This window comes from Parasteatoda tepidariorum, chromosome 10 (assembly GCF_043381705.1).
Source record: "Parasteatoda tepidariorum isolate YZ-2023 chromosome 10, CAS_Ptep_4.0, whole genome shotgun sequence".
In the NCBI taxonomy this organism is placed as follows: domain Eukaryota; kingdom Metazoa; phylum Arthropoda; class Arachnida; order Araneae; family Theridiidae; genus Parasteatoda; species Parasteatoda tepidariorum.
In genome coordinates, this window is record NC_092213.1 from 24,578,447 (window position 1) to 24,592,614 (window position 14,168).

Below are 14,168 nucleotides of genomic sequence, written 5' to 3' on the forward strand. Positions count from 1 at the left end.
CTTGGCTTGTTTGACAATAAGAATTCAATCACTTGACTTGTTTGACAATAATAATTCGATCACTTGGTGTTTTGATAATATATATTCAAGCAATTAGCTGTATCCTTAGCTGTAAATACCGGTTATAGTTCTGAAATATGTTTTTCTCAACAACTAATAGTCCAAAAATAGCCAGACTAATAGCACAAAAATAGTCATAGCTCGAATATCTGAATACAAGTTCTACCCAGGAACAAACTAAGAACCCTCTGAATAGTATGTGGTAAAAAGTTGCTTTACTTCATGCGTCGGCTAAGGTGAAAGAGGGAAAGGTGGTAAATGAAGCAATAGTTTTAAACATTGCTATCTGGAAAAAATTAAGTATTATTGCAAATGTTTTCTTAGCTTTGAGGCGTATGAAACCTAGAAAGAGATGATAGGACTAATTATTTATAAGTTAAAATGCCTTTATGTACAAAAAGTACAGTATTTAATTCAGCTACGCATCTAACATTGCTATCTAGTAGATAAATGAAGTATTGTTTCCTCTGTACATCAATATACATACATATCAGAGAGAAAACTCATATTGCTATAGATTTTAGAAAATATAATTCAAGCATTTAACTCAATTAAAAGTAACAATATTTATCACTAAATTCACTTTCATTTTTATCATATTTTAAAGTTTATCTTAACCAAAAGTACCGACTCATCAGAATCCTTTTTCTAACTTCTTGATAAGAATACACATTTAATATATCCTGACCTACATCACATCTGCATCTTTCTGAGATTTCAGTTGGCGTGGGAATTAGAACAAATGTTGAAACTAATATATATTAACAAAAGATAAGGTGTAGACACCATTCTCCGAACAGTCCGGTAAGTTAATCTTAGCTTAGTATTTAAATTATCAACTAAGTTTTTATAAAAAAATATATATATAATAGCATTTCTTTTATGTTTTAGTAAGTATTGCAATGATGTTATTTTAAAAAATTTAAATACATTAAAAACTTTTTAAGAAGAATTTTTAAAAAGCTTTCTTATCCCTTTGACTCAGAATTTTTATTTGAAAAATTTTTCATACTTTTTTTCATTATTTTGTATTAATTTAGTTCGAAATAAGGGTGAAATTATATTTAGCATTTTAATAACTTATATTAATGAAATACAACATAAAACACTGCTGTCTTTTTTCTTGCGTTTCTTCCAAACACGATTCACTTCCAAGCAATAAGTTTTCGAATTTTTACTTATTTGCAGTTATTTGGATCTAATAGAAACAGTTATTCATCGTTGGAAATTTGTTTAATTTACAAAATCAACTATTTGCAAATATTTTAATGAATTTTTTTAAAACTGTTCTTTTGGATTTTATATTTTTGTACAAATATAATTCCGATAATCAGATTCTTGTTGGTAACTATTAGACTGTTTTTTTTTAATTAAAAGGTACCAAAATATAATTTTGCTTGTAATCAGAGTTTCAGAAAAAGAATGTATAAAAGGAACACTCTCGTAAAGCGATAATTGTTATCTAAAGCTTCCACATTTTTGCGTAATTTATTGGACCCCTTGGGCCCAGTAAATTGCGGAAGATGAGAACAAAGCATAATTTATAATTGTTTGCATAATCCGCATGACTTTTATTCTTCATTAAAGTATCTTAGCTTAAAACATAAGTTTTCGATTTTTTCCCGAGCTTCTTTTACAACTATAAGAATCTTTTAAGCAATCCTTACTTTCCCTTACTATCTCGTAATTCACTAGAAATAAGCTTTTTTATGTTACGGACAAATTTTAAGATAATGTTCATCTTCTGAATTGGCTTTACTTCAAAGACTTTAATAATGATTGTGATATAAGTTAAAATATTCAAATCTTTGCAATAATAAGTGAAAAATCGTAATTAAAACAAGGAGAAAAAGGAAAAGTGCATTTGTTTTGCAAAATTGATTTTTTCTAGGTCACTTGCAACTTCTCAGTGTATTTTCAAAAATAATTTATCGGACCTTAATTTTAATTTAAAATAGAAATTTTTCCCCTAATTTCTAAAAATCAAAAATGTCTACTTTTATAATATGTTAACGTGAAAATTAATCTTATAAGTTTACATAACTAAAATTAATTTTCAAAGAAAAGTTCCTGGTTAAATAAAATGTAGAAGAACACAATTGCACAATTTTCACAATTGCTCATAAAAAGTTTACTGTTTTGTAAAATCAGAGAAATTTATATTAAATAAAAGTTTTTAATTAACATTTTTACTTTTTTTAATATTGATAACACTAAAAAAAGTGAACATAACCCGTAAAAGATTTAAAATGTAAAACTTCTTTCTCATAATGCTTTAACCATGTGCCCGATGCATTCTGATTTATTTAAAATTGAACAACATTTATAATGTTAATTGCATAATAAATTATGAATAATTAAATAAAACATATGTTTCACGAATGTACATCATATCGAAAACAAGATTTCATAAACATTAGTGTTTTTTTTTTTAATTTAATTAAAAAAACATAAAGCTCATGTAAGGAAAATAAAACAAAACAAAGTTTATGTAAAGAAAATCTGTTTTCTTTTAATTCCTTAATAACATTAAATTTATTTTTATTTCTTGTAATTGATTAAACAAAATTATTAAGAAGCATTTTATTTTAAGAGGACTCTTTTTTTCTCTACATTTTACTATAATAATAATACAAGTATTGAAAAAATCATTTAAAAATGCTGAAAATTTCAGCGGAAAACTAAATTATATTTTTAATGAGCCAGTTTTAAATGATAATATCTTCTGATATTATTTAGCCTAAGCAACTTAAAATCTAAGAATTTGAATTCTTTGTCCAAATATGTTAATGGTTTATTGGACTTCTAAAAATATGCAAATAATTAAAGCAGATCAAAGTTTGCATTTAAAAATCCGATGCAAAAATGCACTTCTTCTAAAATTAAAATAAAAAATGCGTCCTCATTTTTTTTTATTTTTTAGTTTCGTATTTTAAAAATTAAAATTGTGGAATATAACTGCAATCAGGAAACTATCTTTCCTATAATTTAGTCAGGAAGATAAAAACAGTCAAACTTTTAGGCCTCTTAATAAAAGTTTTTTGTTTTACGCATTTGCTATATCTATTAAAATTAACGTCACTGTAATGGATATTTATACAAGGACAATTCCATGAAAATGATAATTCTTAATAATTATTCGTCATTTTTATTATATACTAGCTGAATACCCGTTCTTCGTACAGGGTGGGGTAGGAATAAAAAAAATTAATTGGTCAATATTGAGCAACGCTACGAAATCACGCACAGAACTGAAAAGCATATACCGACACAATTGAACAGCTCAGTGAAAGAACCAGGAAAGTGACATTTCTTACAAGTATATATGAATCAGTGAAAGAAACGTAAAGTGTTTGCATCAATATATCAATATAGGTATATTTAATGAAACAGAATCGTTTTTGCTTTCACTTTTATCCTAACGTAACTAATCCGCGTTACTTTTTAGTATGATTAAAATTATGCTCGCTATGATTATGAGTAAATGCTATGATTATGAGTATGATTATGAGTATGCTATGATTATGAGTAAAAATTATGCTCGCATAATTTTTATTTTCAAATTAGGCAGTTGTAAATAAAATAAGACGAAGAATTATTGTTCCTGCCTTCTAATAAATCGGTTACAAAATATTTTGTAACCGACAACTTCGATGCATAATTAGTTTGTTTACGTTCTACATGACTTCGTGCTTGTATTTGTGTTAAATAAGAAATATGGGACGAAAGAAATGAAATCGTTGTGAAAAAATATAAATTATATCACTTACAGAAACTTGATACTCGACGGGCTTGGCTTACTTGAAATAGAAATGGTAAAAACAGTTACTAACGTAAACAAATGCCATGTTTTAGCAACCAATCAGGATCGAGATACTAACATTACGTCACTTGCAGTTATCCCATTTGGTGACCTAATTCACGAATGCTACCACTTTATATCGTTCATGGAATTTATCTGACATTGTAAATAAAAAAATAAGTACTTGCAATAAGTGGTTTTTTAATCAAATAGAGATATAAGGTATCAAATATCAATGGTGTTATCTTTAAAATTAGTGAAACATTGAATCGACTATAATTTAATTTAAAACAATACCAAAATCTTAACCAGTCTTAACCAAATCTTAACAATCAGAAATTTTCGCTTATCCAGCTCAAACGGTTCATCGTAAAATCTTCTAACGTCGACAGTGACCTTCCCCGTGCTTCGAACTGTCTGTATGCCAAATTTTATCACTTTCGGTCGGATGGTTTAGGAGTCTATAAAGGACCCACAAAGAGACAGGCGGACAGATAGACATTCATTTTTATATATATATATTTGAAAAAAATTAAATTGTGAGAAAAAAATTAATCCTTCTTAAAAATATAATTTTAACAAAATTCAAAATTAGACTAATATTTTTTTGAATAGTTTTTGACCCAAAAATTTTTTAAAAAAGCCATGTTTTAAACTTTTATTTCATGAGGATTGAGGAATCAATTTAGTTTAAAAAATTAGATTTTTTTCTGTTATAATTGAGTTTAATAAAATGATGTAAAAGTGTTTATCTTATCATTCAAACATATTCCTATATGTTTAAAAATAATGAATAGTTTGATTACTTTTTACTCTCGTAATTTACTTCGGGTAAATGAGTTTTATAATTATGTACAAACAATGTCCGATTTCCTTAAAGAGTTCAGTAATACAGTGAAATACTCAAAATGCAAAATTCTTATGAACTTTCAACCTCTCCTTTGACCAAACTATTTAAATCATATTTAATTTTCCGAATTGGAGATACTTTAGATTTTTTAGGGGACAAGAAAGGATATGTTTATGGATAAGTTATGTGATATATCCATAAAGATAAATCCATAAATAAAGGGTTACGTCAAGTTGCACTTTTTGTCTGAATTATAAGCTTTATATATGACGTGCATTGATTTCTAAGCAAATTTAAGATATGTCCTCTTAACCCTTGCCTTTCAGTAATATAAAAAATATACGGAAAAATTAAAACCTTAATGAATTTGAACCTAAAGATTGGATTTCTAGTTTTCCATTGTTATGAAATGTTTGCCATTTTTTATAAGCTTTTCTATACTAAATATTTATTTCAAACATATTTATAGATATTATATTCATTTCTCTAAATATTTGTAGGAATCCCAAATACCCAGCATGGCAAAACTTTTTCTCTTAATTGCTGTAAGTATAAATTTTTTAAGTGAATTTAAATATTTTATGTTTATCATATTGACATTAGTTTTTTTTAGTGTTTAATTTATTATATTTTAGTACAGTTATAAAATAATATGTCCTAGTACCAGAGGTTAAGTTACCATTTGTTAACTCGTAGTTAACAAATGTTATCGTAGTTAACAAATGTTATAATTTGTTAACTGACGACTGGATATATAGGGCTACGCACTAAGTAACTGAGTTTCTAGATATTCTAGTGCAACAGAGTTGGACTTAAGAATTACAGAGTCTGAGAATATAAGTTAGACAATTTCTTATGACATGTGGAAGACATTGAAACCATCGAAACCATAGGAACGCCTCGTTTAAAGTTAATATTATTCTTACTTTGCAATAAATGTTTTACTATTTTTCAGTTTCTACATTCTTTAATGGTTTTAGACACCAAAAGTTTTTTTTTATATTATTCATCTGTTAACATTTTAAAACTTGTTCATATTTTTCATGAAAATAGTAGCGAGCAAAAATTTTAGTCTGGCGTGCACCGATAGAACTGAATTTTAAATCAAGTCTTTGTTTTTCTGCTGTTTGTTTAATTTTTCACATTAAGAACTTTTTAATTCAACAGTCAATAATCATTTAAAAAGCTAAAACTTGTTTTTAATTATATTCTAGATAAATCATTTTAATAAATTTTGTTCTATTAGATATGACCATGACCTCGGTTTTATTATTCTGATGGTCAAAGTATTAGAGTTTTAAATTTGCAAAATATTTTAATTAAAAATTATGTTCTTGAAGTTGCGCATCTTTCCTCCGTACCTACATAATTGAGAATTTCGGTGCATGTTAAACCACGACAGCATTTAAGTTCTCCGCAACCTAAACTTGGTTCAACTTCGGGCTGTATTAAACATTTAAATTTCCTACAACCTAAATATGGCTCAATTTCGGGCTGTATTAAACATTTAAATTTACCACAACCTAAACATGGTTCAACTTCGTGTTAGTATTATGAATGTTTAAACATTCACATTTGTTGCAACTAAAATATGAACTACTTAAAACCATTTGAATATCCTTAAAATTTATTATATTATATATAAAATATTTTAATTCTGCATCACAAAATATACATTAAAAAATGAAGATTTCAAGTTACACTTAATCACATTCTCGTTTTCGAGCACTCTTCGTATATTCAGAAATTATTTTGCAAATGCCTTGCATATTCATGATTTTTCGAGTATATTCATAAATTATATTCATAATATAATTCATAATTTATTTCAAATATATTCTTATATTCATGAATTATTTCAAATAAGCATAATATATTCATAGATTTCTGTGCGAAACACACTCCAAAATAAAAATAAATAAAAAACTATTTTATTGAAACATAATCACTAATTTTACATAATTGTTTTACAGGTAGCCTCAGTGGTTGTTTGTGCTGCTTTGGCTAGAGGTATGTAGTCCTTGTTTTAATTCTAAGAAAATACTTTCTAATGCATTAAGCAATTAAACTTTACGTAAAAACATATATTAATTTTCAATTTCTTTTAAAGTTTGCATTAACGAAAATATTTATCAATCAAATTCTTCATTTGACTTTTATTTTCGAATATTGCTGGCCTATACAGGAAAACTGTTAATGGATGGTTGACTGTGTAAAGCTAAGCTCAGATGGCGCTAGGGGTTAAAATTCATCATAAGACTTCCGGGATACTACTTTCGACTTCTTTTCACGCCTAAACTTGAAAAAGAGCTCCATCTAATATTGTTATACTAATAGTATTTACAATATAATGCGTTCTTTCAATTTAAATTTCAATGAAATAAGCAACAAAGGAATTCGGAAGACTTCGCAAGCATGCTATGATGCAAAACAAACAATATCAAATGGTACTATTTTACACAAATATAGCCAAATAAGGGATAATACTAAAAAATGGCAAGCCTTACACTTTATTTATGTTTTAATATTATTTTATGTGCCATTGTGATTATTGTTCTATTTTTTTTAAGGTCAAAGCGAATGTGAGAAGCGCCGAGAGGAAGCTCTGAAGCATGAGACCATCATGAAGCTCATCCCTAAGTGCAAAGATAATGGTGACTACGAGGAACTGCAATGCTACAAAGACAGCAAGTTCTGCGTCTGCTACGACAAAAAAGGACATCCTGCTAGTCCAATTTTGTCCAAGCTCACGGAGTGTGGATGCTTCTTGGAAAGGAAGCGCAAGATTGACAGCAGTAAGCTATTATTTCAATATGGTTAATTTTTAATCTACATGCTAATTAGCTGCCGAATCTTTTGATTTTCGCTAGATATCTTTATCACTGTTTGACAAAGTGTTTTTAACTATCATTTTGACCACCACTATGCATAAATAATTTAAATAAACATTCATAATTCATAAAAAAAAATCTTAAAAAAATCTTAAATGACTGCATAGTTGTAACTAGAGCCCGGATTTTGATGACCTAAAAAATCTCAATTAATGCCCTTAAAAAGTGCAAAAAATGCCCTTAACTGCAAAAAATGCCCTTAAAATGCGAAAATTGCGCTAAAAAATGCCTTATGACATGACTTAAATAGAAGTAAAAATATTGAACTAAAACAATGTTTTACTCTTTAAAATTATTATGAGTCGTTTCAAAAAATATAAAGCAATGCAATACTTCTTCTACGTTCATTAAAGTTTGAAAAATATGTTTTATATCCTAAAATAACACAAAAAAGGAAAATATATTGACTCCAAAACATTTTCATTTTGTATAGAAAATTAAATGAATATAACAACTTCCATCTCATAATATTACTAAATATCAGAATTACAGTGGATTATTAAATTTTTTTCAATATTTTAAAATGTAAACGAGCGTCTCTTGTCTGAAAGCAAATTTTTATACCAGGAGAAGCTTGTTTCAACGTCTACTGATGTTATTGGTGCGTACTAAAGGACGGTTACACTTACTGACAATTCTTCTTCAATTTGAAAAGATGTTGCTTCACCTTTTAATATCCTAAAGATTTTCTTCATTGTTTGGATGCCAGTGTAATTATAAAAAATAATAAAAATTAGAAAAAAATTAACAAAAAATTTAAAAAATGCTTTAAAATGCAAAATACGCCACAAAATTTAAAGAAAATGCTCTATAAATCTCAAAAAATGCTCTAAAGGTCAAAAAATGTCCAAAAATGAAAAAAATGCAAATGTCATAAAAATCCGGGCCTTAGTTATAACATACCTGCTTTTAAAACCAACTGTTATATCGGTACCACTACAAAGAATCTTAACCAAAAAGCTATAGCTAGGATAATAGAGACAAGATCGCCTCATCCTGAACCTGACATGGACTCAGACTCGTTTGCTGAAAGAAACTTTTAGACTCTGATTAAAATTTTACATGCTTTCTTACTTCCTTCAAACATACGAAACCCTATTTGATTAACTTGTTTTTCTGCACAATAAGCTAGTGGAAATTCCGAATGCCTATAAAGTGCCGATTAGGAAACATTAGTAGGGAAAAAATGACTGTAAAAATGCAAACTCTGAAAATATTGTGACTGATCACTAAATACCCTCAAGCCATTTCTAAGGTTTGCGAAATTCTTGTTAGACCCCAGTTTTCAAAAATGAGCCAAAGCTCACTTTTAATGTGTATATGTTACTGTTAATGACCGAAATCTGTGTTTGTTGACTTCGACCGGTAAATGTTGACTGTCACATAGTCGCTTTGGTAAATGTCCGAAATATATACTTGGTCTAGTTCAGTGCCACTTCCACATTTCATGCCACATACATTTCCTCGGTATTTCCATCAGTGTTTCCCAAAGTGTGGTACGCGTACCCTCAGGGGTACGGGAACAGTTTAGCGGGGGTACGTGTTCTTATGCGAAATAACTTGTGACAAACGAAAATTTCAAAAAATTTTATTTAAAAACAAAGCTCGTCATGAAAATTTACGATTACGTATTCTTCTATTGGCTATTTTTTGAAGAGTTGTGGTTTTATGATGAATTATGATGAGCAGACAGTTGTGGTTTTCAAACTGGTATCACAACTGGTATCACAGAAAGTTAATGTTTTCCGAAAAAAAAAATAGAAATGAAATATTCTTTCTACAAGTTATTTTATCTTTTCAAGAAAAAGTAGATCTATGAAAATGACGCCTAGCAGTATTATTGCTGTTTGGAGAGATAATGGTTATTAATATAAAAAAAATTAGCCGACCGGCATGTGTAGGGGGCAGGGAACTGTCCTTGCATCAGAAAGGTTCTGGGTTCGAATGCCAGGCAAGGCATTGATGTTCTTTCCTTCTCTGTCCTATCTGTCCTCACTGTGAGAGTGACGTTGGCCCACCTAATGTGGTGCCCACCTAATGTGGTGTCTCTTCGATTGGAGTTTCTTATTAAAAAATTATAAAAAAGGGAGAGAAATCCGATTAAAGTATATTTTTATTTCAGTTTTGTGGCATATATTATTATTTCAGTCCAAGTGGATTTTGTTTAATGTGAAAAAAATCCTACATTATGCAAAAATTGCTAAAAATTAAAATTTATTGTTCATGTAGCAATTAAAAAAAACTAAATACAGAAAATAAGAATTGAATTTTTCAAGCATTTTATCTCATTTATGAATTTACTTTCTTCTAAGCTACACATTTCTGAGTGAATATCCCATTTCCTGCAGTTCAAAACTCAGGTCACTTGAGGTTAAAGGACATTAACTTCACCAAAAAATTAAACTTCTTATGTCATTTTAATTTTAGACCACGACAACGCTTTCATTCCTCAGTGTGAAAATAACGGTAGCTGGACACCAAAACAATGCTGGGACTTCAACAACAGTTGCTGGTGTGTTGACAAGAACGGCAAACAAGTCGGAGACATCAAGCACGAAGGAAAGGGTCTTGACTGCTAAGAAAATCAATTTTGTCCAATTATCTGATTAATAAAATCTTAACAAACTGTTTATGAAGACCTGGTTAATCTCATTTTCAAAATTCCATCTATGCTGCTGTGCCAACCACTGTAAAAAGGCCAACCGTCTCAAGGTTATGTAATTTCCCCACTCTCCACATAGAACCCTGTTCGTTGTCATTGTTATGGAATATCTTGTTTTTTTATCCACACCTGTCTATTCCAATTTCTTACTGAAACGTACTATCGTGGAGGAAAATACAAGATTTGCCAAACCATGGCAACGGAGAAGAGAAAAATTAGGAGTGTAGGAAAATCACATAATCTAATGGAGCTTATTTACAATGAGTATAAATGACAAGAAAATCCCTGACAACTCTGTGTTTTCAGAAGATACCATAAATCCGGATTATTAGGATCCACTCTTTTGAAATTACAAAAGTCTATATCATTATGAAATTACAAATAAAACTATGCTAGTCAGGCTATCCAATTTATTTTTTTATTTATTACAGTAATGCTTTCAGTTTATGACAGCCCTTAAGTTATATTACTTGAACCCACTTTTTATTTTATTACACTAATACACTAAAATTTAAATTGAATAAATTTGTAGAGAACGAATTCCAAGATGGACCAAAATATCTAATCCTAAGAAGCATATCGGCCCCTTAGGCATATTAGTATGTATCCCTTAACCCTAGGCAGTTTTCGGTGTTAGATATTCTTAAGTATTTTTACGGTTCCCTAGCTTCCGACTCTTAAGAAGAAAGAATATTTTAATATATCTATAATTATTAATCGCAGCGAAAAGGAAACATAATTAACAAAGAAGCTAGCGTATACGTATAACCGAAAAATTTGTTTTCCGTTTAATCAAAATTGAATAAAATACCATAGAATTTCATTGATCAAGTCTATATGTTTTTGTCAAATTAATTATGATTATATTTTGTTGGATATATAATTTGGACATATAATTGATCTACAGACAAACTATTTGGGAAGGGGCCATACTGGACCCTATCAGTCTTTCTAGGTATACAGCGATGCGCAGTGTTAATAAAGTGTGTAGTGCGGTATTTCAGCGTAACCTTCACAACTCTGGTAGAATCTCCATAAAATCCTCCTATAATAATCTAAAATCATAAAATCATCCAGACGCTACAAAGAGCTTAGATCTTATAGACTAACTGAAAACTCCATATATTACTTCAATATACCAGTGCTAGAAGCGACTTTCGTTTCAGATGCAAGCTTTAAAAGTAATTAAAAAAGGGATCATCGAACTATATAGGGAAGGGATGGCGAACCAATGGCACGCGTGCCATTTATGGCACGTGACACAATAATTTGGGCACCATACCGATCGCAATTGTTATTGCACTATGAATTGTTATTACACAAATGTTATTACATTATGAAGCATATGTAACAGTTAAATTAAAATTCACAAAAACAAACAAAATAATAAACAACTATTAATAAAAAAAATTAACAATTAATGCTAAAAAAACAATTAATAACCATAGAAAACAAGTTAACAATAAGTAACTAGCAAAAAAAATTAACAGTCTTGCTTAAACTAACATCTTACAACCTAATATAAGTTATTTGTCATCTAATCTGCAGCAACAGAAGTCACACTGATGTTACTTTAAGTTGAATTACGCCTATAACTGAGACATTGCAAAATGTTTTTTTTTTCGATGTAAATAGAGAGTTTTGAGCAGATAGTATTTAGTATTATTATTTTCCCAATAATCACGAAGTCAAAATTATTTGACGGCACGTCTATGACATCATTAAACAATTTTTTAGAAAAAATGGCACGTTGGTGTATAAAGGTTCGCCACCCCTGATATAGGGTATGAGACCAAATGACTCTGATACTAATTCATGCAAAGGAAAAAAGCATATGAAAGGCTTCTTGTAAAGCCTTAACAAGCTTTATTCCATTTTACAAATTTCTTACGAACATAATTTAGGATACACTTTCTAGGCCTTTGTTGAATTTTTACATGAAATTTCACTTATCTGAAAATACAAAGCATTTTGATAAAAATCTGCCGTTTAATGTTGAAATTCCTCATAAATGCTCACCAACAACCGCCATTGATACGCAACCAATCTTATTTCTCGCAACAAAACAGAAATTTTCTTTGAAAATAAATATTATTCGAGTTACTTAACACTTGCCGCTGTTAGGGTAATGAATTTGTTATAATAAAAATTTTCTTATTAATTAAAATTTTTTTAACTCAAAGGAATATGTAATGTAACTCCCGAGTGAAGTTGTGGGACAAACTCATTTTCACGGAGTGTACTTTTGATTGTAGCTAATCCGATTTTGTCTCACATAAAAAGGAAAAATAAAAATTAAAAATCTCAGTCAGTTGGTGATATAGTAAGAAATACTTAATTCATCTATATTTGAGATAATCTTTATCATCACAATCATCAATATCATCCATATCAATCAATCAATATCAATCTTTATCATCAATAAAGGCTGGAATTTTTTTTTCTATGCAAGTACAGGCAAAAAAGAAAGGCTGGCTATCATTAACATAGACTTGTTCAAGCAGGTAACAGGTGGTCAAGATGCACAAACTAGGACCCTACTTACTTTATTTTAAAAATGTTAAATTTCGTATATATCATTTGGGCAACTATTTTAATATATTTCCCAATCTTTTATGAAATGGCATAAGTATTGTCCTAATTTCTTAATCTTTAAGGGTGTCCTGCATTTCCATCATGCGAATGGGGACACTTGGGAACGATCTTAAAATAGTTTCCCAAGTAACATATGCATAATTCAGCTTTTATAAACTGACGTAAGTAGGATCCCATTCTCTTAACCTTTTAAGGTATTCTGTAGGAGGTTTACATCATACGAACTGTCTGGCTACTTGGAAAACGATCTTAAACTATTTAACCAAATAGCATATAGAGAATTCAGCTTTTATAAAACGACATAGGTAGGATCCCATTTTGTGCACCTTTGTCACCTGTTACCATGATTAAAATAGCCAACCATTTTTACCTGCCTGCACGTACTTGCGAAGAAAAAGTTTCCGCCCTTGGGACGTGATGTCAGTATAGCCTTCACAGACTCTTGCAACATCTCTTTTGAATACTGATATCTTAGTGTCAATTTTCAAAATGTTGCAAAGATGCAACATTTAATTTTTGACATTTTGCATAATGTTGTGGAAATGCAATAAACCCATCTTTCAACAAATTTTTAATTTTATAATAATCTTTTTATTATTTTTGCTTGCTCAAAATGATGTATTCCAATGTATTAGTATTTTCATTTGCAAAACGAAGTTTTGAGATATAAAGTGCTAGGTTAAATATTAAAACATTTAATCATTAATTTTAAATTACACTATTTTCTTTTTCAAGCAAATAAGTCACAATTCAGACTGTAATGAAAAACGTATTTTAGTTTACATTATTAAATAATTCTTTATTATTTCATTTCAATTTCATTTTAATCAATATCTCCTCTTCAATTTTTTTACTTATTTAGTTGAAAATATACTTTTCCGATTGAAAAGAAAACTGAAGTATTTTATGAAAATTATTAATGTTTTTTTCTTTAGTTTTTATTCATTTTAATTACAAAAGAATGAACGTTTTCCAGGAGAAAAATCGAAAAGTTCGCCTCATTAGTTTTGTTCATCTTTATAAAATGACGTGCGTAGGATCCCATTTTTCTCAACCCTTAAATGTGTCCGGCAGGTGGTTTCCAACATACGAACTGTCCGGTTGTTTGCGAACCTTCTCAAAATAATTGCCCAAGTAACATATACAAAATTCGTCTGTTATAAAATGAGGTAAATATTGTCCCATTTTCTTGATACATTAGCAAATTTTGTTATTCTTTCTGACATAAAAGCTACTCTGTGTTAAATTGAATTTTTAGATAGCCTGTGGTGATAACTTAAAATGTCGAAACTCTATCTGTAAATTGCA

At 29.1% G+C, this 14,168-nt stretch overlaps 1 protein-coding gene across 2 annotated transcripts; it reads left to right on the forward strand.

The window, feature by feature from the left end:
• The first annotated feature begins 814 nt into the window (after positions 1–814).
• LOC107437571 (U24-ctenitoxin-Pn1a) lies at positions 815–10,233 on the forward strand. Of its 2 annotated transcripts, none has more exons than XM_016049629.3 (5): positions 815–864; positions 5,213–5,257; positions 6,686–6,722; positions 7,283–7,507; positions 10,031–10,233. In XM_016049629.3, the coding sequence occupies exons 2-5, from the start codon at positions 5,231–5,233 to the stop codon at positions 10,180–10,182; spliced, it is 441 nt and encodes a 146-aa protein (XP_015905115.1). In that variant the 5' UTR covers positions 815–864; positions 5,213–5,230; the 3' UTR covers positions 10,183–10,233. The 2 variants fall into 2 exon arrangements, with proteins under 2 accessions (XP_015905115.1, XP_071042532.1); XM_071186431.1 differs by having other exon boundaries at positions 844–950.
• Positions 10,234–14,168: the final 3,935 nt, after the last annotated feature.

Bases quoted from the DNA above. Each gene is read 5' to 3' on its own strand.
- LOC107437571 (XM_016049629.3), top strand. From the start codon at position 5,231: ATGGCAAAACTTTTTCTCTTAATTGCT. The intron at 6,723-7,282 runs GTATGTAGTCCT...ATTTTTTTTAAG, and splicing joins TTGTGCTGCTTTGGCTAGAG to GTCAAAGCGAATGTGAGAAG. The intron at 7,508-10,030 runs GTAAGCTATTAT...TTTTAATTTTAG, and splicing joins GAAGCGCAAGATTGACAGCA to ACCACGACAACGCTTTCATT.